Source organism: Camelus ferus, chromosome 13 (genome assembly GCF_009834535.1).
Source record: "Camelus ferus isolate YT-003-E chromosome 13, BCGSAC_Cfer_1.0, whole genome shotgun sequence".
NCBI lineage: Eukaryota > Metazoa > Chordata > Mammalia > Artiodactyla > Camelidae > Camelus > Camelus ferus.
In genome coordinates, this window is record NC_045708.1 from 38,317,808 (window position 1) to 38,342,229 (window position 24,422).

At 46.3% G+C, this 24,422-nt stretch overlaps 1 protein-coding gene across 11 annotated transcripts in view; it reads right to left on the reverse strand.

The window, feature by feature from the left end:
* Positions 1–2,889: 2,889 nt before the first annotated feature.
* The window catches only part of LRP8 (LDL receptor related protein 8), a 77,366-nt gene continuing 55,833 nt past the window's right edge, over positions 2,890–24,422 (reverse strand). For 8 of the 11 annotated variants that reach the window (XM_032494313.1, XM_032494304.1, XM_032494303.1 and 5 more), the window contains 10 exons: positions 22,599–22,826; positions 19,587–19,705; positions 19,195–19,334; positions 17,627–17,768; positions 17,006–17,158; positions 15,959–16,180; positions 14,272–14,340; positions 10,933–11,105; positions 9,826–10,002; positions 2,890–7,524 (listed from right to left, as the gene is read on the reverse strand). In XM_032494313.1, the coding sequence (XP_032350204.1) occupies positions 7,486–7,524; positions 9,826–10,002; positions 10,933–11,105; positions 14,272–14,340; positions 15,959–16,180; positions 17,006–17,158; positions 17,627–17,768; positions 19,195–19,334; positions 19,587–19,705; positions 22,599–22,826 (1,462 nt within the window). In that variant the 3' untranslated portion in view covers positions 2,890–7,485. The remainder of the gene's footprint in view (positions 7,525–9,825; positions 10,003–10,932; positions 11,106–14,271; positions 14,341–15,958; positions 16,181–17,005; positions 17,159–17,626; positions 17,769–19,194; positions 19,335–19,586; positions 19,706–22,598; positions 22,827–24,422) is intronic. The other 3 variants (XM_032494307.1, XM_032494308.1, XM_032494314.1) reach the window with 1 other exon arrangement.

Genomic DNA, 24,422 nt, shown 5'->3' on the forward strand with positions numbered 1-24,422 from the left:
CGGATGCGGTTTGGGTGCAGCCCCGCCTCGCTAGTCCAAGGCGGGAACGGAGCTGAGGCTGATAGACTTGCGTCCTCCTGGTCTTGAGGCCGGAAGCCTCCTGAGGGCGTGTGGGCCTCGTGGTGTGTCTGGAGGCGCACTTGGAGACCTTGGGCTGAATACCCTGAGTACTGTGTCCCTCCAGGTTCCACCTCCATTTAGGACACCCGACTATGTGAGTTGGACAGGGCCCTTCACCGTCTTGAGACCTAGGTCTTCTCAACAGAAAAATGAAGTTAAAGCACCCTACCTAACGGGAGGGCGCAGCACACGAGGGTGCTTGTGTCCAATGTTGACTCCGACTGAACTCTGCCCTTTTAGGATCAGTTCTAGAAACCATTGTCATTGATGCTTTCCCTGACTCCACAGTGGAGGTTGCCATTTTCCTGCAACTAACTCGCCCACACTTATCCCCCATTTTATCTCTACCTTTTATTTCTTCCCCTTTCTACCTCACTGCACTCTAGATGAGGTGCTGTGAGTAGGAGTTAAGTTGAATATCTGATCTCCCGCTCAGTCATCTATGCACTGCTTACCCAGCAGTGATTCTTAGTCCTGGCAGTGCAATTGAATCGCCTCGGAGGACCTAAAAAATAAACGTGCCTGGGCCCCACCCCAAACCAATTCAATCAAAATCCCCCATGGTGGATCTGTGCGTTGATACTTATTTTTGCAGAGCTCCCCAGTTGAGTCAAGATTGAGAATTGCCCAAGAGGTCCTTGCCTTTTTCAGGCTGAAGTGATTGACATCTGTGAAGGCCTTCTGGCTGTGGAAAATTTTTATTCCTTGATTAGGCCAAGGGCAACCAAACTGCTAATTATTAGAAGCCTGCTTTAGTTCATCTAAGTTCCAGCCAAAGGGGAAATGGAATTGGTTCTTGGTGCTGAGATGGTATTCTTGTGGCCTGGCAGCTCTAACTATACCATTCTGTATTCAGGCTAGTGGTCTCTGATTCTCATTCGCAGTCTTGCCATTACTACTTTTCTCCCTGAAAAAGCATTGGTAGTAGAACGGGTGTGATGGCGGAAAAAGCCGCTGGAGATTTGTGTTAACCCCATTTGTGACAGTGAGTTACTGTGACCAAAGCTGAACTGATTGAACTTTTTAGACCTCATGTTTCTTTTCTTTAAAATGAGCATAATAATATTATACATCTGGCAGAACTGTTGTAAAGATAAGAAATAATGTCTTGGAAAATGCTTTGCAAACTAAATTGCTATAAGGCATTTTATTAAAAAAAAACAAAACAAAACCAGATGTAGGTGGTAACAAGGGACTTGTATAAAAGAGAAGGAAACAAGGTATTAGGCCACTAATAGGTCAGCCCATAGGCTGAGTATGTTTACAAGTGCTTGTTTTTTGAATCCTCACAACAATCTTGAGGTGGTAATTGGAGTTAAGTATTTAGAGACATTGGATAATGACCATAAGGTTATTTTCCAAGAGTGAAATTATAAAAATTATAATGTAATTGGTGAATCTGGGCATCTGCAGATGTGGCAAATATCAAAAATGCTGAGAAAATTTAAAGGACGCTCAACTCCAATCATGCTATAAGGTGATTTCAGGTTTTGGAGTATGAGACAACGTAGCATAGCTGAAAGAACATGCGTGATCTGTGTGTTTGATGTGCCTAAATTCAGCATAATTTACTGAGCATCTACTAAGTGTCATGTGCTGGGAATACAATGGTGAGTAAGACAGACCTTTATAGAACTTGCAGAGGAGGCAATTAAGGAGCATGCAAATAATCAATTTAGTTAAAATTTACAAATAGGGAAAGCACAGAACACTATTGGAAGCACATGGAGTGGCTCCTAATCCAGTCTATGGGCCTAAGGGAAGTCTTCCTGAAGGAAATGTTTCAGACAGAGGGCCCAGAACTGTGTGGTTCAAATACAGAATAAGGTTGTGAAAATAGTAATGAGGTTGGAGAAGGGGCAGAAGCCAAATCATGAAGACCTTACCATCCATATTAAGGAGTTTGGGCTAAAACCCAAGGGTACTGGATTTTAATGCAAGGAAAATGGATGAAGGGCTTTAAGCAGAAAAGTGGAAAGGGGTGGTGGTGACATGATCTATTGCATTCTAGAAAGACCACTCTGGCTGCAATGTTGTAGACTAGATTGGAAAATGGAAAGTTTAGAAGTGTGAAACTCAGATAAGTAGTTGTTAAAGTAATCTATGGTGGTGATAATCCAAGATGATGGTGGCCTGTACTCGGATAGTGGCAATGGAGATATAAAAGTGGATGGATCTAAGATGGAATGCCATAACAAAGGGGTAGGTAAAGGAGATTAAGATGTGGCCAGAGAGGTAGGGGAAAAACCAGGAGTATTGTGTCATATAAGCCAAAATAAGAATATTTCAAGAAAGGAGCGCCAACATTGTTACATACTGCTTCCAGGTCAAGGAAGATAAGGACTGAAAGTATTTATGAGATTTATAATCAAGGAGACCCTGGGTGACCAAGCAACCTCAGTGGCATGGGAGTCAGAGGCAGGGCAGAAGTACTGGGATACAGGTAGGCAAAACCTGGCATAGAAGTGTAGTTACCTAACCCTGTGAGTTAGGTCTGAGAATGAGAGAACAGAGACGGCTTTCTAGGTGGAGTACTCAAGGACAAATAGGAGTTACCTAGATGAAGCAGAGAAGGAAAATCTAGGCACCACATGTGCATGAGCACTGCATGCACTACATGTACTTTGGGGGCACTAAACATAACTGTGACCTTGGGCAGTTCCTTCACTCATTTCCTCATCTCTAAAATGGGAATGATAATACCTATAGTCTTTATCTTGCAAGATCGTTCACTCCGCCTTCATTAAAGCATCACAAACAGTACTTTCGGATTTTTAAAAAATGAGTTTAATGTCTCTCTAGAAACAGTGCACTGATTTTACAAATGTCCACATTTGGCTTTTAGTTCACCAAGAAGACGTCAGTACAGCTAGTAAGATGCAGCACACCACCCTTTGCCGCTGGAAGAGAAACCAGACTGCAAGGGGCACTGAGCATAGAAACTAACAGAACTCGGAAAGACAAGACAAAAGCAGAAATGGTTAGCGTGACCCAACATCCTAACATGCCTGTTACATCACATATGGTCATGTGGGGGTGTCAGAGGAAGGGGGAGACAAACAAGGGAAATTTGTTTGGGTACAATGTGATGGAGTTTGCAAACCAGTCCTTCATTGCCACAACAGCTTGTAGAGAACAAAATGCTATTTTAAAACACATGGTTTGTACAGATACTTGTTTTCTCTTGTAATTTTTGTAAAAAAGTATCAAAACCTTCATGTATTTAAATATATATATACATATACAGGTGGCTTTTTAAAATTACTTTTTATAGCACAAAGTGTTTGCAAACGCAGAGGATTTCTGCTGATTCTTGACTATGCACATGGTGCATAGCCTGAATGAACAAACTTCCTGATTTCTTATATTAACTGAAATTTTGAAGCTGTAATTCCTCCACCTCTAAGTTCTCCATACCCTGAAAATCCCCAATACCCTAAAAATAGTGTGAGAAGACTCCGATACTCTTATCTTCATGCATTGCCAGGAAAAAAGTATTTACTCTGAAGCGTTTAACTGATAACTCATGTATATTCTGTGAAATGATGAATGTATGGCTGCGGTGAGGGAGTGGGGTGGAGAGGTTCACATTCCTGTGTCCTCTCCCCAGGCCCACCAGCACCAGACTGGACAGTGCTTGTGGTCCCCTCTCCATGTCTTCAAAATTTCCAGTTTTCTTTTTCACTGTTAGAAAATCTCAGAGGCTCCTGACAACATGGAATGCTTATGAAAATCCCTTTGCCTTTATTAGTCTTCACTGACCATATCAAAAAGCTTCGACTCAAATATATGAAAAGCAGTCAGTTTCACTTTGGCCACTGGTAGGCTTGAGGCTGAAGACTGTCATGCCTGCAAAGTGCTGATCCATTTTCTGTGATGCACTTGGTGCCTTGTACACAATAAATGACCAAGAAATGTTTGATTATTTGTGTCAGAAATTAAATAGAAATATTCTATAAAGTGCTTATATTGAACCTGTCTTTCCATCCAGCCTCATTTCTGGCTAAGTCCCCCTTGAGCCTTTTGCTCACTGCAATGAATTCCACACAGTTCCTTAAGGTTGCCATGCTGGTTCACGCTTCTGTGTCCTAACTCAGTGTCTCCTCTGCCTGAAGCAGCTTGAACACCCCTACTTCATTTTTAAGACTTAGTTTAAGGTCACTTTTCCTATGATGCCTTTCTTGACCTCATCTCCTCAGGCAGAAACGACCTCTCTCTTTGTGCCCAGACAGTACTCTCAAGAGAACCTATTCCTTCTTTATTTGCACATATGTCTTCTTCTACTGCTATTGTGAGTTCGTAATGACAGAAAACATGACTGACCTGTACACCTGCAGTCCCTGGCACTTAGCTGGTAGCTAGCAAATGGTTTCAGTGAATAAACATACATTTTGCAATCACATAGATCTGGAGGGAGAGACAGTAGTTACTGCTGAGTTTAAATCCAATCTCAGTCTGAGGTTACAGGTTACCTCAATCTGTTTTATAAATAATCATGCTATCAAGAGTAAATAAATAAAATTTTAGTTTTCTCCGTTTCTGGAAGGCATTTCTGCCAATGCCTTCATAATTCCACTGGAAAGATAGGCTCTAAGATTGGTAGCAGGTCTGATACAATGTTTGGGCAGCCCAAAGTAGTCTCCTGGAAAGGAAAGGGAGGAAAAGGACTGGGACTAGTTTCTTTTAAAATAAAAAAAAAAAGTCTGATAAAATTTCTGCCCTCCTGATCTTATCTCTAAGCTTCCTTCCAGCCCTGTAGTCCAGTGACTCTATGATCCATTATTGGCTGTAGACAGATGATGGCACAGGGGGAAAAGGCAACAGAGTTGCAACTGCACCTCAGAATGCCTCCAAGAATAGGGGAGGATGGACCTGACCCCTCAGATTTCATCTAATTTACTGCCATTCAACGTTCAACACGTGAGTATTCCACAGATTTTTTTTTGGTAAGTTGTTCCCATAGCTGCCTCTTTCAAACTGTAGTTGTAGCGTATGCAGGAAACATGGATAATAGCTCAGAAAGTTGTGTTTCACCATCATTTTGAGGTCTCAGGATGAGATCCTGTGAAAGCCAGGATCTGACTGAAAGTTTAGAGACTCTGCATGAGTCAGTTATCATTTCCTCCAGGAAATTCAATTTCTTTGGAGGCAGGTTACAGAAAAAGTTGCTTGCTTTGTATAAATTTCATCATTTTTCTTATAATTTCATCAGTCAAAAAAATAATTTCACTTTCCATCCTTGAAAGAATAGTAGTGACTGAGTTCAATAGGAGTTAGCCACCTGTTCTTAAAATTCTGTTCGGTATTAGTCATTCTAGGTCAACTGCATTTAGCCTCTTGACGAATGCTTCAGGACAATCAACACATGAAGAAATTGCTTGTTTATGCAAAGCACAGTGCCCAGGCTCCAGAACATAGTTGTTTTCTCAGAAGTTAGAAGACCATGAGTGACGTAGAGAAAGGTCCGAGGAACAAAACGGGTGACAGAACTCCAGAACATCTGCCTGGAAATTCAGAGGACATCAAGCTGGTAAGACATCCAAGCTTCTCTGAGTTGGGGGCAGCTGGGGAGTGGAGGGGAGGAATTTGCTTAAAAGTGTCAAGCTCCAGGTATGCTAAGGTTAGATACAAGTCCTCTGTTCCTACGTAAGCCAAACACTTCCATGTCACACCTTGTCCCTGGTTGTCCAGTGGGAGTGAAGTGGCAGAACAGTAGAGTTAAGAAAAGACCACACCTTGGATAAGAGCCAGTGGGGACTGAATTCCTTCTGCGACTGTAGGATTATGTTTTCAATGGGAGACCCCCACAAAGAGAAAAGCTCACTTTTTCCCACCTCCCCAAGGCCCAGGAAAAGCAAAGTAAGTGTCCACCATGAAAAAAAAAAATCTATACATATACCCAGAGTTTTTCCTTTTATTCACAAAGCAGTAAACCAAATCCCTATGTGAACATATGTTATCAATAGACTATAGTATTGCATATGCCATTTCCCCCTCAAATAGGACTTTAGGTTTGGCCACTTTTTCTGACTTAAGCCAAAAATTAGTTTCATCTATATGAATACGTGATGGTAACAAACCGATGTATTACTTTAAATTGTTTTCCCCACCTAAAGGAAATGGTAGAGTAAGGGGCAGGGAGAAGTAGAGATGTAATGACACCTGTCCCACCGTCCTTATCCTCACCCATGCATACTCAGAGGTCAGTGCCTGAGCCAGTCCCTAGAGTAAACATGGGCTGTTCTAGAAACATCTCCACTTAGCTCTCTGTAAAAGTAAGGATGGCACCCTTGGGGTGCTTAGAGGAAACCTAATGAATTCAACCCACATTGTCCTAAAGGAAAACGAAACTACTCGAAATGCTGAACTTTAAAACAAGGAGTAGCCGAGGTTCAGGCTCGGTCTCACCTGCGCTCCCGAGAACTCCTGGTGCTCTGTGAAGTCTGTACACTGGCCTTGGCCACGGAGAGAAAGCCCAGGTGAGAGTCACAGCAGCCACGGGTGAGCTGAGGGGCTTCTCCTGACTGACGGGGGCTCCAGGGGTAGAAAAGACCTGCCTTGTCCACTGCATGTTTGCACAAACCATGGTACCTGTTTTCTGAGCCAGATTTACAAAGGCTTTTCTGAAAACCACAGACACCCCTCTTGTGGACTGTTTTAAAATATATTTATCTTTATGTATTGGAACAACAGCCATAGATGTGCCTCTTCTCTACAGATTTTTCTCTCATACACGCACACATAAACATAAATGCACACAGAGTCTGCGCAGTGGGCCAGTCATACCAAAAATAAATACTCTCATATGTCTCTAAATTACTTATAGAACTAACCTTGTTTTTGAAATATGTTAATAAATAATCTAAATGGAAGAGGGAGTTGAAGTGTTTTTTTTCTTTTTTTTTTCACTTATGTTGATGGATAGCCACAAAGCATAATCATTTTATTTACAAAAAAACAAAACTCCCAAACCTAAAGAAGCCCCCCAAACCAAATACCCTCTGTAAATATAATTTTTAAATGATGAGTAAGCTACTGTACCATTGGCCCCTTTTGGTTATGTACATCATGTTAGTCACTCAGCAGTAGCTAGTCCATGAATTCCTCATGGGTAGTGCAACCAGTTAAAAAGTGTATAAAACATTATACATATAAAAACTCTCACATCCTTTGGATGTTTGCAGATCATCATAACTTTGTGGTTACCTTTCCGCAACATAAATTAAAAAAAAATTACGCACATACACACATACACACAGACACACAGACTCATATATATATAAACCCTTCCATCCAGGCATACACCATCCAGAGTGTAGTGCATAGGACTGAATTCCATGAGGCACGAAGGGAGTGGTCCCATCCTCAGGGCAGTCCATCATCTTCCAGGCTTAATGCCACTCGCTAGGGGAGACAGAGCAAAGAAATCATCATTAGACCCTCTGGAGCTATGTATTGGGTACCGACAAGATACCAGATATTCTATCACTTTATAGGCATTAGCTCATACTCTTCAAACTACCTCAAGAGACAGGTTTGTCATATTTATTTTACAGATGAGAAAACTGAGACTCAATGAGCTTAAGCAGCATTTGTCCTGGATCACACAGCAAGCAGGTGAACTAGAATTTGAATCCAGATGTATGTGAATCCAGAGCTGTGGCTTATTTCACCATTCTGTTCTGCCTCTTTGTAAAGAGGAGGGCTGCAGAGATCTAAACTTTCTCCATCTCCCCTTACAGGATTTTAGGTTTGCTCAACTTCAGTGGGTTCGCTTTGGCAAATGTTTAATCCCAGGTCATTAGCCTCTTGTCTCTAGCATGCTAATCACAAGCAGAAAGGTAATCGGCTGCACCCCTCTCAACTACTTACCCAGAATTGGAAGGCAATGCAGGTGAATGAAATTCAATCACTGTTTCCCTCACCCCTACTTTCTAGTCATTAGATACTAGACTTTTCTCTGCCACAAACAGCTGACCACTAGATGGTAGGCCCACTAACCCCTGAGCCAGTCTATTCCACTGTGGACAGTGGACTTCCATTCTTTCCTGTACTGACATGAAATCTGTTTCTTTATATCTTCTGATGTTCCTTGATTCTATCTCTTAGATTCAAAGAGCTCTATACAGACGACCCGTGAAAAGTTTTAGACAGTAGTTGAGTTCTTTCCTTCTTTCTGAGTGTTTTCATCTCCAGGCTATATCTCTAGTTTTCTCCAATTGGTCCTGATGTAATCCCGTGTCCCACTCTTCCATTTCCTGGATACCCTCCTTTGAACAGACCCTAGTGTTTCAAGATTTGTCTCAGCTGTATGAATTTGGACTAACCACTTCACCTCTCTGAGCCTTGGTTTCATCATCTGTTAAATGGGAATAATAATAGGACCGACCTCACAGGGTTGTTGGGAAATCAAATGAGATCATGTATGGAGAGTGCTTAATATAGTACCTAACACACACTCAGGGCTTAGGGTTCTAAATCAACCTAACCAGCATAAAACAGACCCAGACTAGTTTTCCATCTCTGGACAGTCTTCAAACAATAAAAAGTAACTCCACTGCCTTTTGAATCATCTTTGGATTATTTGTGTTTTTGCATGAATGCCATGGCCTTGCTCCAGCAGCACAGGTATTTGAGACTATCTTCTTCTAGTCCAGTTACCCTCCCACCCTCCCCAAGACAGATCTCTAGGCCAAAAGCAGGCCCCAGCAGTGAGACCAGAGAAAGGACAGGGGAGAGAACAGGTTGTCAAGAATACTGATTTCCAGAGCTTCAAGGCTATTTACCCTATGATACAGTGGAAAGAGCATGGGCTTTTGTGTACCTACAGACAGGAGTTTGAATGCTGGTTCTGCCACTTCCTAGTTGTGATCCTAGGGAAGTTACTCAATTTCTCTGAGTTTCAGTTTCCTCATCTGCAAAATGGGGCTAATAATATCAACTATATAGGTTACTGTAAAGACTAAACAAGAAAATGTACATAAAACAGTAGTGTCTGATCCACAGTAGGTTCTTACTAAATGTCAACTTCCTCCCTCTCCTCCTCTCTTTCTCTGCGACTGGCAGGAGCTTATTCTTCAGGCCTTAGATTCACCAGGAATTGCTCCCCCTGAGGGGTTGTTTCCTTCTCTGGAAACAGTGACACTTTACATGTACAGAGTGCTTCACAGCTCGCAAAGCACTCTCACATGTGCTGTCTTGCTTGAACTTCATAAACTTAGGAGGCAGAGAGAATGGGGATGTTATTTCCATTTTATGAATAAAAGTGAGCAGAGAAATGACTGAGATCACAGGGCTGTGGAACAGTGGACCTGGGAGTCATTTCCTTACTCCAGGCTCAGCATTTCTTCCACTGTGCCCTCTCTGATCTTTAAAAATTGGTTAAGAACTGTTTGCTTGGGTTGGCCAAGGTTAAGGATCCTCAGGGCCATCCACTAATCCTCCCCACTTGCTCAACCTCATTTCTCACGTCTCCCCTTCACAATTAGCTTCGGCAGCAGTTCTGTCCGCCCTGCCCCATACTCAATCATTTCTCCCACATGCCATTTCCTCTGTCTGCAGCTAACCCATTTTCCCTCTTTGCCCCAACACCCAGCTCACAATTTGCAGCCTTTCAGAACCAGAGAGCCTTCTAGGGTTGGCTGCACCTGCCTGGTTCACACCCTCACTCATCAGCCCCTCAGACTCAGAGTGGCACTGCCCTACCTTGCACTTGACGACAGGCAGCTCGGAAAGAGGGTTCTTCGGGAGTTGGTGCAGCTGTGACCTTGGTTCCCCCGGCAAGACAAAAAGCTCCTTGAGGGCAGGGGCTGGGTCTTCCAGTTCTCTGGTCTCCCCAAGGCAGGGCTCTGCCCACAGTGGGTGATCAAAGCTGCTGATTGCCTGACAGGGGGATGGACTGGATGACCTATGAGGTCACACTCAGCCCGACTCTGCTATACAACCATGACATCTGCTCCAGCCACTTTGTGGTCCTTGCTCCCCCAAGCCATGCCTGTTGTGCCTCTCAGCCTTTGCACATGCTTCTTTCTGGAATGCCATTTTCCTCCTCTCTATGTGGAAAACTGCTATTAATCTTTCAAGGATACTGTTCATCTGTCACCTCCTCTGTGAGGCACTCCCTGCCTGATTTTCCAAACAGAATTAACAACTCCCTTGTTGATGTTTCCATAGCATTTGTTCAACAACTATTTACTGGGAGCCAACTCTGCTGTGCTAGGCACCAGGGAAACAGATTAATTAGACAGTCCTACCTCAAGGAGCTCACGGTCTAGTGGGGAAACCACTGAGTAAAAAGACAAGTAGACTATAGTGTGACAGGTGCTGTGATGGAGAGAGGAGGTGGTAGGACAAAGAAACCAGAGAAAGCTTCCTAGAAGAGGGGACTCCTGAGCTCCCCCCATGGCATTCAGCGCACCGCTATACAATAGCAAGTGACTCTCTATAACTCCCCCTCCAACTCCTTAGAGCAAGTACATCCCTTCTTTATTCTTAAACACTTGGTATCTAGTGCGGTACTTGGCACATACTGGCATACAGTGTTTACTGAAATGAATGGCCAGTTACCTTTCTAGGCCAAAGGTTCTGAAAACATACTCAGCACATAGACAGACATTTGGCTTCTTTACACCAGGAAGAGCCTCTAGGTTTAGGGTGGTCCCGATACCCTTCTACCCCAACTACCTGCCTTAGCATTTCTGTGTCCCCCTAGCACATGGTACGTTCTTGGTAAATGTTTGAAGGAAGAAGGAAGGGAGGGAAGGAAGAAGGGAGGAAAGGAAGGAAGGCATTCTTCCGGCAAGGAGTACTTACTGCTGGGTAGACATGGCCAATCTGAGCACTCCTCCCTATGTGGAGCTCATCTTCATCCTCCTCTTCTGTTGTTTTCCTGTATACTGGGTTGTCGAAATTCATGCTTTTGGTATTCTTCCGCTTCCAGTTTCTCCAGATCAGGTAGCCACTCATGCACAGCAGGGCTATTACCGCTGGAGGAAGACACGTGACACTGAACATCCAGCAGGCTCCCACCCATTGCTCAAACAGTAGTGCGTTTCTTGCCACCACTACAACGTGACAATGTTCCTCAGGCTCTGTTTCTGCAGGTTTCTTTTCTGCTGTTGAGAACGCCTTTTCCTAGCTCGTCCTTCATTAACTACTTACTCATCCTTCAAAATCCAGCTCAAATGTGAAGCCTTTCTCAACCTCTCGCAGTATGGTCATTTATTCCCTCACGTGTGTCCCAGTCCACAGTGTCATACCTTATATATGTGTACCCCCAAGGAGACTGAGCTCTTTGAGGGCAGGGACTGTGTCTTTTTTATCTCTCTATGCCCAGTGCCTAGCACTGGAGCTCACTAACGTGCTGACTGAATGAGTGAATTTCTTCACCACACTTCTGCCCTAATGCTGCTGCTTCCCTGGATTTCTCTAAGAAAACCATTCTCTCCTAAAATCAGAGGGTAGAGGGTGGGGAGGGGTGCTTCTTTCAAAGCTGGGACTCTACAAGGAGAGGCACATCTCTAGAAGCGGACACAGCAGGGAACCTAGGCTATGAGTTATAAAATATATATAAATGAATATATTAATGAGTAAAGGAGGACATTCTTAAATAGAGCTGGGCAAAAACGGAGCAAGCAGCTTCATAAGACAGTGAGCCAATCAAGTGGAGGCTGGGTGGCAGCTATCCCGGATGCTATAGAGGGGGTTTCTACTTTGGTAAGACTGTAATAATGAACAGTAATTGGTGCCCTTTAAAGATGGGAACAAGGCAAGGATGCCTGTTATTGCTGCTACTATTTGTTGTCCCAGAGATCTAGCTATGCAGTAAGACCAGATGAAAAACTGAAGGGCACACATGGGAAAGGAGAAACCAAACTGTCATTATTAATAGATATTGTATGTTTGGATAATCTTAGAAAAGCGGATGAAAAACTATTAGAAATAATTTTAGTCCATCAAGAATAACATAAAAAAATCAACAGCTTTCTTATTAATCAGCAATAATCAAATAGAAAGTGGAATGGAATAAGAACACATGCATAACAACCCAACAAAAACCTGTAAAATACTTGGGATTACCCAGCAGGGAACGTACAAGTTCTATGTGATATACAAAATGCTACTGAAGGACACAAAAGGAGGCTGAAATAAACAGAAAGATATGTCATCTTCCTTGCTGGGAAGATTCAATATTGTAAAAATGTAAATTCTCCCCTCATCAATTTGTACATTCAAAGCATAAGATTCCATTGTAACTTTTATAGAATTAACAAGATGATTCTAAGGTTCACCTAGAAGAAAAATTGAATAGAAATAGCTAAGAAAATGTTTCAAGAATAATAATGACCTATTAGACATTAAAATATATCTCAAAGTTGTGCTTCTAGTAAATGGGAATAGAGAGACAACTGGTGAAGGAGCAGATCAAAGTACGTATTAGGCATGTAGTTCATAATAAAGATGACAAGTCAAGTCAGAAGGAAAGGATGGACTACTTAATAATGGTCTTGTGAAAACTAGGAAGGCGTGTCCAAAAAGCCAGTTAAAGCTCAACCTCACCCTACCCTCTAAATTCCAAATGGACTAATATCTAAATACTAAAAAAACGCTTAAAGTAAATATATAGGGAGATATTTTAATAATTTAGAATGAGGCAGACCTTCCTAAGCAAGACACAAATTTCTGCTAATCTGAGGGGTGAAAGGGCAGGTTATATCAGGGAAAACAACATACACATGCCTTTCTATAGAGCAGAGGATGGCAGCAAAAGAGCAGATTTCTCTTTCATTAAACAATGCTGAGTATTTTCCAATCGCTCCACTCAAAGTGAGCCTGGAATGGTCTCACCATCACCTGTAGTGACGAAAGCCTTTCAAGGCCAATTCAAAAGCCACCTTCTCTGGAAGAGCCACCTCCTCTCCTCCACAGGGCATCGTGCCTCTATTACAGGCCATAATAATATGTATTCACACCTTTCTTGTATCACTTTTCTATGATTAAAGACTGAAAGCTCTTAAAGTCTTTTATCTTTTTCTTCCCTGGACTCTTGGTGCCTGGGACAGTCCCTTGCATAGTTAAGAGTTTTTTAAACTTTCACTCACTAACTCACCACCATACTGGCGACTCCCAGGATAAAAGGGCAAAGTCCTCGTCCTTGAGGTACTCATGGGTAAGGAAGGGAGATAAACCATGAATGGACAATCACAATTCAAAGATCCCACCAAGAGAAGAGACTGGCATGAGAGACAAGACGTGCAGGATATTATGGGAACATCAGGTGAGAGAGAGTGAATCAGCCCCGGGGGCTGTCTCTGAGGTTTAACCAAATGTCATATTCTGGCCGTATTCCAAATCCACCTGCTCCTGCCCTCACACACCATTTCCCATTCCTGGCTTTGCTCATGCTGTCTTCACTTGCTCAGGTTTCTCTTGATATCCTTTCCACTGGCTCAAATATCATTTCCACTAGGAACCCTCCCCTGCCCGCTTCTCTTCTCTCCCAAGTCCAAGTTAAGTGCCTCCTGGCACTTTGACTGAACTGCATATTGCTTCATTTTAGGAATTACCATGTCAGAATCAAGTATCTGTTATGTGTGTCTCTCTGACAAGTCTATAAACTTTCAGAGGACAGGAACCATGTCTTACTCATTTTTAACCACTTTCCCTCCCCTTATCACAGAGTCTAGTACATGGTAGCTGCTTAATAAATGTTTGTTGAAAAACCAAACAGGAAGAAAGCAAGATAGCATGATTTATTAAAGGAGGTGCAAGTCGCTCTACTTATTAATTCAACAAATATTTCCTCCCGTGTGCCAGATACTGCAGGGAGCTGGGGAGAGTGGTGAAAAGAGGGACACAGCCCTGTCCCCGTGGAGCCTATAGTCTGGCTTCACATGGCTGGTGTGTAGAGTGTCAATGAGGGGCAATGGGGGAAACATCTGGACGGTTGCCTGGGGCCAGGTCTGGAGAGCCTTGTGTGCCAAGCTGAGAAATCAAACTAAATCAGGACTGGGAGGTGAGCAGGAAGGCTGCCAGGGCAGAAAAAGTCAATGAGACAGGTCAGGGCACTAAGTACTTTGTCCTTCTAGTGCTTTTTCCTAGACCCTGGGCAGGGTCTCTTTCTTTTCCCCAGTGGCTCGGGGCCACACTCACCCATGGGCACGACGATCCCAATGACAGCAGCGGTGACTGTTGAGCCCATCCTGCCACCTTCATTCCCATCTGCAAAACACACATGTTTGCTGACCGAGTCCATGTCCTTGTTGGCCTCAAGCAGGAAGAACTACCCAACTGCTTCTTGCCCTCATTCCAAAATGATGATCCTGGCTAATGTCTAATCATTTAGTCTTTCCAGATCCCATCAGGACAGAAGTCATCTCCATTTCACAGATGAGGAAACTGAGTCTCACTGGGGTTTGGGGGACTCACGGACAAGTGGCAGAGCGGGTACTCACATCCAGGACTTAAGCCTAAGTTCCTCAGCCTTTCCATAGTATGAGGGTGGTAGGAAGCTGGGGGCTGGTGTGGCAGAGTAGCCCTTACATCTTTATGTGGCTGACTGCTTGGGGCAGTTGCCTTTTTCAGCCAGGATCTGATGCTTAGCCTGTCTTGTTTCTTGTCCATTTTAAGTAATTAAAATGGGACACAGTATAATAGTATAAATAGAATCCAGAGCACAAGCCCCTGGGTCAGACTTCTTGGGTTCAAATCTCGGCTCTACTACTTACTACTTGTGTGACCTTGGACAAGTTGTTATATGTATGTAAAATAGCCTATTTATCTTTAAAATGAGAATAATGGTATACCTCCTTCCTAGGGATATTGTGACGATTACATGAGATAATTCATGCAAAATGCCTCCCCAGCACAGTGCCCGGCACAGCCTTGCCTAGTTCAGAGAGGGCTGGGGATGGGGTAGGGGTTGCTGTGAAGTCCGAATAGGGTCTATAAAACACACTCTAAACTGACAAGTGCTGGGAAAGTGTACTATATATTTTTAAAAGGAAGTTGTGTCCTCTTTTTCACGCTTACACTCATCTTCATTGTAACATCTGTATGGACCTTTTTAGTTTAAATAGCAGCTTTCCCTTGGATCCTCAGGACAGCCCTCTGAGGCGTGAAGAAGGGCTAACGTCTACATTTGCTCCAAGAGAGGAGATGACTGTCCTCTGGCAATGGCCCAAATGCTATCCTCTCCCTGTGTCTGTTTCCCCGGGTTACTCTCAGGGAACCTAATTATTAGGGGGAGAAAGGAGCTGCAATGCTTACAAAGTTTACTGTGGAAAAGCCACTGTCCTCTGCCTCCAGGGCCCAGTGATGTCGTAAGTGGTGAACTTAATCATTTCTATCTCATGGTTTGCAGAGAGTTATGAACGAACCATAGTTATGGATATGACTGTCTGGGGAACCTACTAAGGGTGCTGAGAACGAAGAGCAGAGCTTTTGAAGTTTCCAAATCTGAGGGACGCTCCCTCATATACAGTCAGTAACGTGTGACATGGACACACTACCAGTGCCCGCAGGTACTCCTGTTTACACAGCCTTCTCCGCGTCGCATGGCAATCTTGCGAAGCAGGCAGGGTAAGGGTTATTATTATCCCACCGTGCAGGTGAGGAAACTACGGCTCAGAGACAGGAAGTGGCTTCCCTCAAGGCCCTCTACACAGTAGAGCACCTACGGACTCCTAAAGCGCAGGTTGGCGTTCACCTCCCCCTGCTCCCCCTGTGCAGACATCCAGTATTCAGCGCTGCTATGGCCTCTTCTTCCCACAGCTCCCCCCATCCTGGCTTCCCTAGGACCCGCCCATGTCATGAAAGAAGGCAGAACTCATTTCCTTACAGTGCTGGGAGTGGTTGCTGGTTGCAGGGCTTGGGGCAGACGGGCTGGTGCTGGGAGCTCTGGGGACACTAACTGAGCTTGGGACCGCTGCTGCCAGGCTCGGTGTCTCTGTGCTGTGGTTCTGGTAGGTGGTGCTGTGGACGGTGGTCCCAGGGGCTCTGGTGTCGGCTACTGTCCTCGTTGTGGTAGAGGCTAACGTCGTAGTTGAGGTAGACTGAGGCGCTGAAGGGGAAATATCATGAAGGTCACTTGGATAGAGAATTTTGGTTTCAGTGCTTAAATTTTTGCCCCTGGGAGGTTCACTTGTGAACTCAACCTCATGGCTCAGCTGAAACTCCTTCCCTGATCCTCCTTAGCTGGGTGCCAAGCATACTGCACTTTGACTTGATAAAGATGAGTCATTAAAACAGTGCTGGAGAATTAGGTGTGGGCAAGACCACTAAAAAAGACTGGGAAGAGTGGAAACCATATAAATCTAGAAGGATTTTACATTGTTACACTGTAAGGTTTAAATTCTCACCTCACTTTAAACACTGGAACCTGGAAATCATACATGGTGCAGCAGACTTACGCTCAAAAGGCTGTGTCCCTTCATCAGGACTGGGGGATGGATATAAATTTATATGGTTGAAGCATTAACTGACTGTTAGTTCCAATCACAACACAAAAGGGCATCTGGGCAGTGTGTTAAGTTCTGGGCAAGTTCATAATCACCTGCATATAAATAGTAACTGAAGCCATGGGGATCAAGGCTTTTTAATTCAAGGTCTTCAAGGGGTTCCAGATTCCCCTGAAACTGAATTTGAAATGTTGTACGTGTATGTGTGTTTTTCTGGGTGAGAAAGGGAGAAGAGAAAGCCTTGGCGGGACCCCAGGGGACACCAGCATTCAAGGTAGGTAAAGAAGAGGAGCCTGAGAGGCAACAAGGAGCCAGCCAGAGAAGGTGGAGGAAAACCAGGAGCACGTGCTTTTCCAGAAGCCATGGAAGGCTTCAGCGGATGGGATCTGGCTTTGCCAGGGGCCACCCCTCCTGGTCGCTCTGCTCACCTCGGTAGCACCTCTTCATGTCAGGGCCCAGCCACATGGTGTCAGGACAGGCACACGTGTACTTGGGAGAGTGGCTGGAGATCTGAGGAGCAGGAAGGCACAGGTACTCACAGCCTCCTTTGGGCTGGGCACTCAGCTCGCAGGCGTCTGCAGCTAGTGGCACAGAGAGACGGAGCGAGAGAGGGAGCTGGGGCGCAGACAGGGCCTACCAGGCTCTCCCTCCTCTGAGGGCCGGGCCCTCCCCACTGGGCTTACTCAAAACAGTTTCGCTACTACTTTTACTGGGCACCTTCCAGCACTGTGCCTGGTGTTTTACCCCCACAGTTTCATTTAATGCTTGTCAAAGCTACACCTCTAGTAACTTTAGAGACAATTTGAACTGACGTCTGTTGTACTCCAAAGTCCATGATTTTTTCTCTGTCACATGCCATATATCTCTCTTATTTAAATTTCTAGATCTAGAATCAGGCGTCAATCTTATTTCTTTACCCCTTTTTGCTTTCCCACCCTTCCCGTTATAGTTAGAATGAGGGGTTGTTGCCACTACTTCTGGGGGTGCTGCATTGAACGTGAATGCAGCCTGCCTCGTGGAGGGAGGGTACAAGGGCAGGGAAGGCTCACCTCTTGGCTGCTTCAGCTCATGGAAGATGACAATGTCATGTGGGTTATTGAGGTTCTCAGCTAAGACAGAGATTTCCAGGCCATTGAGCCGATTTGCACTGAAAATGGCCTCATTCTCCAGGTCTGTCCAGAACACCTTGTCCTGTGGAGTACAGAGGCAGAGGACGAGAGGCCTAGAGCCTAAAGCCATGACCTCAGTCTGAGGGCTCGGCCCGAAAATACAGCCACAAGAACTGCCCTGAGCTCTCCTGTCCAGATTCATTGTGGGATTCTCAGCTTTGATCTGTGGCATATGCTCTGGTTCCCTTCTGTCTCAGAGGGTTACTCAGTGATTCTGTGCTTTGGCCTGAAGCCTGCTCATTAATGCTGAGCTAGGCCTGCTTCCTGGAGTTCAGCAAAAACCCAGGGTGGGGTTTCTATAGCTGTCACCATTACTAGGGTCTGGGACCAAGATTGAAGAGGATGTGTGATCCAGTGAGCATGATCCCTACTGGGCTTCCTACAGCCTCTGGGCATACACACATACGCATGCAATGGTTAGTCATACAAGCCTGGATGTGCCTCTGTAGGCAAATCCACATTTACAGGTGCAACCGTGCAGCCTCATGTACAGATGCAGACACGTAACCTCATGCTCATCTACGTACCCAAAGGCACACTGGTACCTAAATGAACATCTAAGTACTGGTATACGTATTTATACCCACAAGCACTAGCACACACAGGAATGCACATTTTAAAACTAATGCATTTATGTGTACACATGCACATACACATACATGCCACATATATGCACAAACTCATACACATGTCTGAACACACCTGTCTTTTGAAGCAGGGGCTGGACTTGGGAGGTGGGGCTTTGCCCACAATTTCAGAGCTGTGTTGGGTGATGCCACTCCAAGCAAATATTGCCAGTGCCCTCCATAGATCAGTGTCCCCTTGCTTTCCCTCCCCTCGGTGGTAGAGTTAGTTTTGGGGAAGAGGTACATGTGTGTGAGAACCTGGTTGGTTCTGGCTTCCTCATTCCCCAAGAAGAAAGGTTGTTAGGATCAGAACACAGGAAGATCTTGACTCTGCACCCTCCTGTGAGCGCCTTGATAATGGGGATGATGTCTGAATCACTTCTATGATCCCACGGTCCAGCAAAGGTCAGTAAGTGTGCTGAGCTAAATAGCATCTCTCAGGCCATTTCCAACAGTAAATGATACTAAGAAAATGTGTATTCCTTCTTCCTTCCCTCCCTTTATCGGGTACCTTCTGTATATGTGGGTACAGTGGGGGTGCTGGGGGTACAGAGAGGAAACATACATGGTCTAGAAACTTACCTATGAGAAGTGCTCTGAGGGAGGGGCCTTGGGGAAGGAGCATAGGAAAGGCTGCCAAGTGGACAACAGGCTGCAAAGCCTCTGTCTGCAGGCAGCACACAGGTTGTGTACAAACAAGTCAGGTGGCTTCCCTGTCCCTTTGTTTCCACTTGGATGAGTCTCAGGGAGTCGTCCTATTTGAACAGCCTTTTCCAGTCTCCGGCTTCCTGATGAGGCCATGCCTCCCCTCACGGGTCTCACCTCAAACACGGCTATCCCAAAAGGGTGGCTCAGGAAGTCAGGGGAGGAAATCAGCATCTTCCTATTGCCTCCACTGAAGTCAGTGCTGGACAGCTGGTGCAGCTTGGAGTCCACCCAGTACAGGCGCTGGTTCAGCAAATCTTGGGGAGGGAAAGGGGATGGTGGGTCAGGTTGTGAGCCTGGGACGGCAGCCTGGATCTCTGCTCCTCTGTGCCCCTCCCCTGCCCACATCTCCAGGCTAGGCCTCAGAAGGAGGCCAGCCCCGGGCAACCATCAGGAAACACAGGCACTGGCACGATGAGGGGAAACAGAAACAAGGCCCAAGGAGCTCCAGGCAGTGGTCAGGACCAGGTGCCAGAACAGGCCCCCAGTCCAGGGAAGGCAGGGCTCACCCAGGGTGATTCCGTTGGGCCACTCAATACCATCTGACACCAGCGTTTGCCGGTCCACACCGTTGAGCCCAGACTTCTCGATCTTGGCCTGGTATCCCCAGTCAGACCAATACATGAACCTAGAAGAGAGAAGAACCCAACTAGGTTTCTTGTCAGGGGACACAACTGGAGTGGTCTGGATCACAAAGGCTCAATGGCCTTCGGAATGTTGAAGACGATGCTTAGTGGGGATTGGCAAGACTTGTGCAGGTCACCGGAACCAGCAAATCTTAAGAACTGGCTGGCACTTCAGCCTTCATCTCACCTGAGTGCCTGGAGACTGTATTCCCCGAGAGTACACCTGACCTCAGCCAAACAGCCCTGTGAGCCCATCTCTCCCACTTCCAGCAGCTGAACCAGAGCCCCAGAGCACCGGAGTGGGAAGGCAAGGGCCTGCCAACCCTTTCTTACCTTCCTGGTCAACAGAGGAGAACACGGACGACCTACCCAGGGTCACAGTGTTAGAACTCTGTCCAGGGCTCCTCTCTTTTTTGTCCTGAACATTTCTTGAGTATTTACTAGGTGAATAGTCCCACCTCATTTACTTACTAATGTAGTGTTCACTGCACTCTCTAATCCAGTCCCTACAGAGCAGGCAAAATGAGCTTCTAAAAGTAGAAGTTGTCATTCTCCTGTTTTTTTAAACTGAGATATAAGACATATAACATTACATGAATTTCATGTGTACAGCATAATGATACTTATACATATTGCAAAATGATCACCGCAATAAGGTAGTTAACATCCAGCACCACACGTAGCTAACAAACTCTATGTGTGACGAGAACTTTTAAGATCTATTACTCTCCTGCTTTTAAACTTTATGGTGGCTTCTCCTATTGACCTTAAAATAAGATCCCAAATCCTTATCACAGCTGACAGGGCTCTGCGTGTCTCTTCTGCAGCCACTGCCCGCCTCCCTCACACACCCCACACCTACCCTGCAGGGCTCCTCTTAGGTCCTTCAGGGCACCAAAGCTTCACAGAGCCTTTTTCCTCCCCTTCTCTTGCTATTTAGAATAAATGTCTTTCGAGTAGATAAACTTCCTCTGACCTCTCAGCGTAAGTAACTTCTCCCTGTTATCAACTCTTAAAGTACCCCATTTTTCCCTTCTGTAGCTCTACAGCATTGGTTATTTACACATGCAGTGCAGTGTGTTTGTTTACTGTCTGTTCTCCCCACTAGTTTATAAGCTCCATTGAGGGCAGGCTCCTCATCTGCCTTATTCCTCATTTTATACCTGGCAGGTAGCTCATGTGTGGCAGAGGCCTTATTTACCACTTGCTGAACAAAGTAATATTTTCATTCTGGCCTTACAACCACCCCCAGAAGGGTATAATCATTAGTCCCACTTTACAGATGAGTAAATTGTGACTCAGAGGGGCTGACTTCCCTAAGATTACAATGTGAAAAAGTATTGAAGCCAGGCTTCAAATTCAAGTTCAAATTCAAGCTGGAGTCTAAAGCTTGTGTGCTTAATCCTCTCCAAAATGCCTCTGCTGAAACCTGGCATCAAGCCAAGGCTAGCTCAAGACTAGGGGGCTGAGTGCTTGTTCTGGACACCTTCCATTTGCCACTTTGAATCTACTCTCTCCCCATCTCCATTCTGCTTTGAACACCGAAAAGCTGACTCATGTGGGAACCACATCAGTGGGCATGGCTCCCTAGCCTTCTGGCCTCCAGCTGTGTTCAGCAAAATCCTGGAGGGGGAAGGAAAGAGACTGAGGTCAGGATGTCTATTCCCCTGACCGCCCCCTACAAAGTTGGCTGGCTGATGTCCTAAAGGTGACCCTCTCTACCCCTCTGTCCTTCCCAAACTCAGATAACCCTCCCTGCTCCCTGTTCTTAGTCCAGGATGGTGCATTAGACCTTACCTGCTCCTTTGTACATAGTCCCTTTATTAAACTGGCCTTAAATTTTATCTTGAGTATGCAGTGGGTTCCCTGCTGGTACCCCTGCCAGATCCCCAGTGGACAAGGGATGGGCTGGGTGTAATTATATGGTTCGGAGGATGTGGCAGGTGCAGCCCAGGTCTGTGTGACAGTAGACAGGGAACAGGGTTGAGGTGGGCACTAAATGAGATGACTTGGTGTCTGCAGAGTGCCTGGTACTGTCCTGGATGCACCTGTGCACGCTTATTAAACAGCAACTATCAGTCAGTTCCCACAGCCATGCACACCCTCTCAGGGGGCCAGCCCCGCCCCCAGCTGCCCTCACTGGAAGAGGGTTTTCTTATGCCTGCTTAACAATTAAGGAAACAGCAGTAGGAAGAAGCTGGTGAGTCTGGCAAACTTATTATGATGCAGCTGCTTAAAAACCACACCATCTCAGGACATCCCTAGACAGAGGGAGGGGGCCCTGCTCTGTTCAGAATCCCTACCCCCGATATAGAGGCGTGGCCAGAGCAGGGCAGCCTGGAGCAGAGCAGACCCAGTGATTTCGGCCCTCAAATCTTGCTGGCTGTCCTGCAGGGCAGGGAGTAAACATGTTTGATGTAATTCCAGAGGCCAGTGGAGGAAGTCAGAGAGAGGCAGACTTGGGAATACGAGAAACAAACAAGCAAAAGAACACTTTCTAATGGGCAGGGCTGCCCCCAGATGAAACAGGCTGTGTGAGAAGTAGTAAGCTCCTGTCTCTGAAAGTGTGGGGGCCGCCAGATGCCCACCTGTAGCGTGTAGCAGCCTGAGGGAAGACTTCCTGCCCCAGCAGTGTCTACCAGGCCATCTCTAGAGCCCTGGTTTTATATTATGATGAGTGAGTAGCAGAGCCCTGGGAGAGCCCTGGCGACCAGTACCCAGGGAAACCTTGGTCAGGGGTTAACAGCCTGGGAGGCCCATGTGGCCTTTCTTCCCCATGGTCTGTGTCTGAGTGGCCCAGGGCCTCCAAAGCCCTCAAGATATCTCTTGGGACAGACACACGAGGACTGAGCGCCTTTGGGAGGAGAATGGGCAGTTCGGGGTGGGGACACTCACCCTCGCAGGGGGTCGACGGCAATGGCCCGGGGTTCACTGAGGTCACGGCTGAAGAGAGTGCGTCGGCGGCCACCATCGACTGTGGCCACTGAGATGGTCTTATTGCCCGAGTCAGTCCAGTAGATGTGCTTGTGGACCCAGTCCACTGCCAGGCCCTCTGGAGAGTGCAGCTGCTCGTCAATGAGGACCTCCTGCTCTGCTGGGTCGCTGGCTTTGTCCATGTAGGCGCTAGGAGCAACCAGGGCTGGCATGGGGTGGGCGTTCCAGCCCTGGGGCCCATCTGGAGCTGCCCTTCCCCCTCTCTTTTCCCTCTGGGCCATAGCAGTGGGTTTGAAAGGAACTTGGCTAATTTCCATTCAACATGTTCTCTGGGCCACTAGGGTAAGGATACAGGCTTGAGTCAGCCACAGTGTCCGGCCTGGAGGAGCTCAGTTTAGTAGGGACAGAAGTTTACAGCCAGATAATTACAACAGTGCAATGTGATTACAGAAAGTATCAGAGGCTACAGAAGCAGGAGAGTGGAGACTACATCATCCTGGAGGGTTGGAGAAGGCTTTGTAGTTGGCCCTGGAGGACCAATTCACCAGGAACACAAAGAACAGAAGGCAGAGGGAACAGCATGTGCAGATGCCATGGTGTGTGTTCTGGAACAGTGAGATACCCAGAGGGGGTGGAACCGGGTACATGGGATGTAAGACTGGAAGTAAGTGCATGCAGGGGCCACATCCCGACGGGCTCTGCATGCCATGCTGAGGGGTCAGGGTTTCATCCTGGAGGGGTAACTGAACACGTCCGAGGGCATGGTCAGATAGGCATGTTAGATCACTGAGGCACCTGAGGAATATGGGATGGATTGGAAGGGGAGGGGATGAAGGCAGAGAGACCAGTTAGGAGGCTGTGACCTCATCCAGGTGAGAGACGAAGAGGGTCTGCAGGAGGGCCGTGGCGGTGAGAATGGAGAGAAGGGGCCATAGTACAGCAGACACTCAGGAGGCAACATGAGCAGGGCTCTCGGTCTCCCAAATGCCATTTTCCCCAAGCTTTTCTTCTCCCCATACCCTCTCTTTGGGTGATGAGTTCCACATTGTCCCCCGCCATCCATAACTGACTCTCTGATTCTGAGCACTCTCCTAAATTCCAGACTATAAGGCCAACTGGCCCCCCTCTGATGTCCCCTGGACACCTTGAACCCAACACGTCCCAACCTGCTCCTCTCAATTCCTCTCCTCTCAGCCAAACTGCCCACCTGCCCCCACGTCCCCCTCCACTGCTCCCATCTCAGAGAACAGTACCACCGTCCACAAAACCTCCCAAGCCAGAAATTAAAGCTCCCAAAATGAACCTGGGAACTCTTTCTCCAGCAGCCCCATACTCAGTCCGTCGTCAAATCCTGACTCTCCAGTCACAACTGTCAGACAGGCACTGCTCTAGCTGTCTCTGGGTGTGCAAGTATGACTGAGTGTGTCTGTGCATGATGGGGGTGTGGCAGGCATCAAGGTGTCACTGAGCAGCACTTGGCATTGCTTCCGTCCAGCCAGCCAGCCCACCATTTGTTCAACAGTTTACCCAGTCCTGCCTAGCGGATCTCAGGACAAAGAAAGGACATGACTACTAAAAGGGGGCCTGAGCACATGCAGAAGCACCTAGGACAGATCCTCCTTGTGTGTGTGAAGAGCCTTCCACTGGCTGTGCTGTGAGGGGCTGGACTGGGGGCAGTGCCACCCAGGAAGATCCTCCACCCCCCTGATTGGGTCAGAGGCCTCCTCTATACTTTTCCCTCATGATCATCACAATGGATGTCACTATGTTCTGAGTGGGGATCCT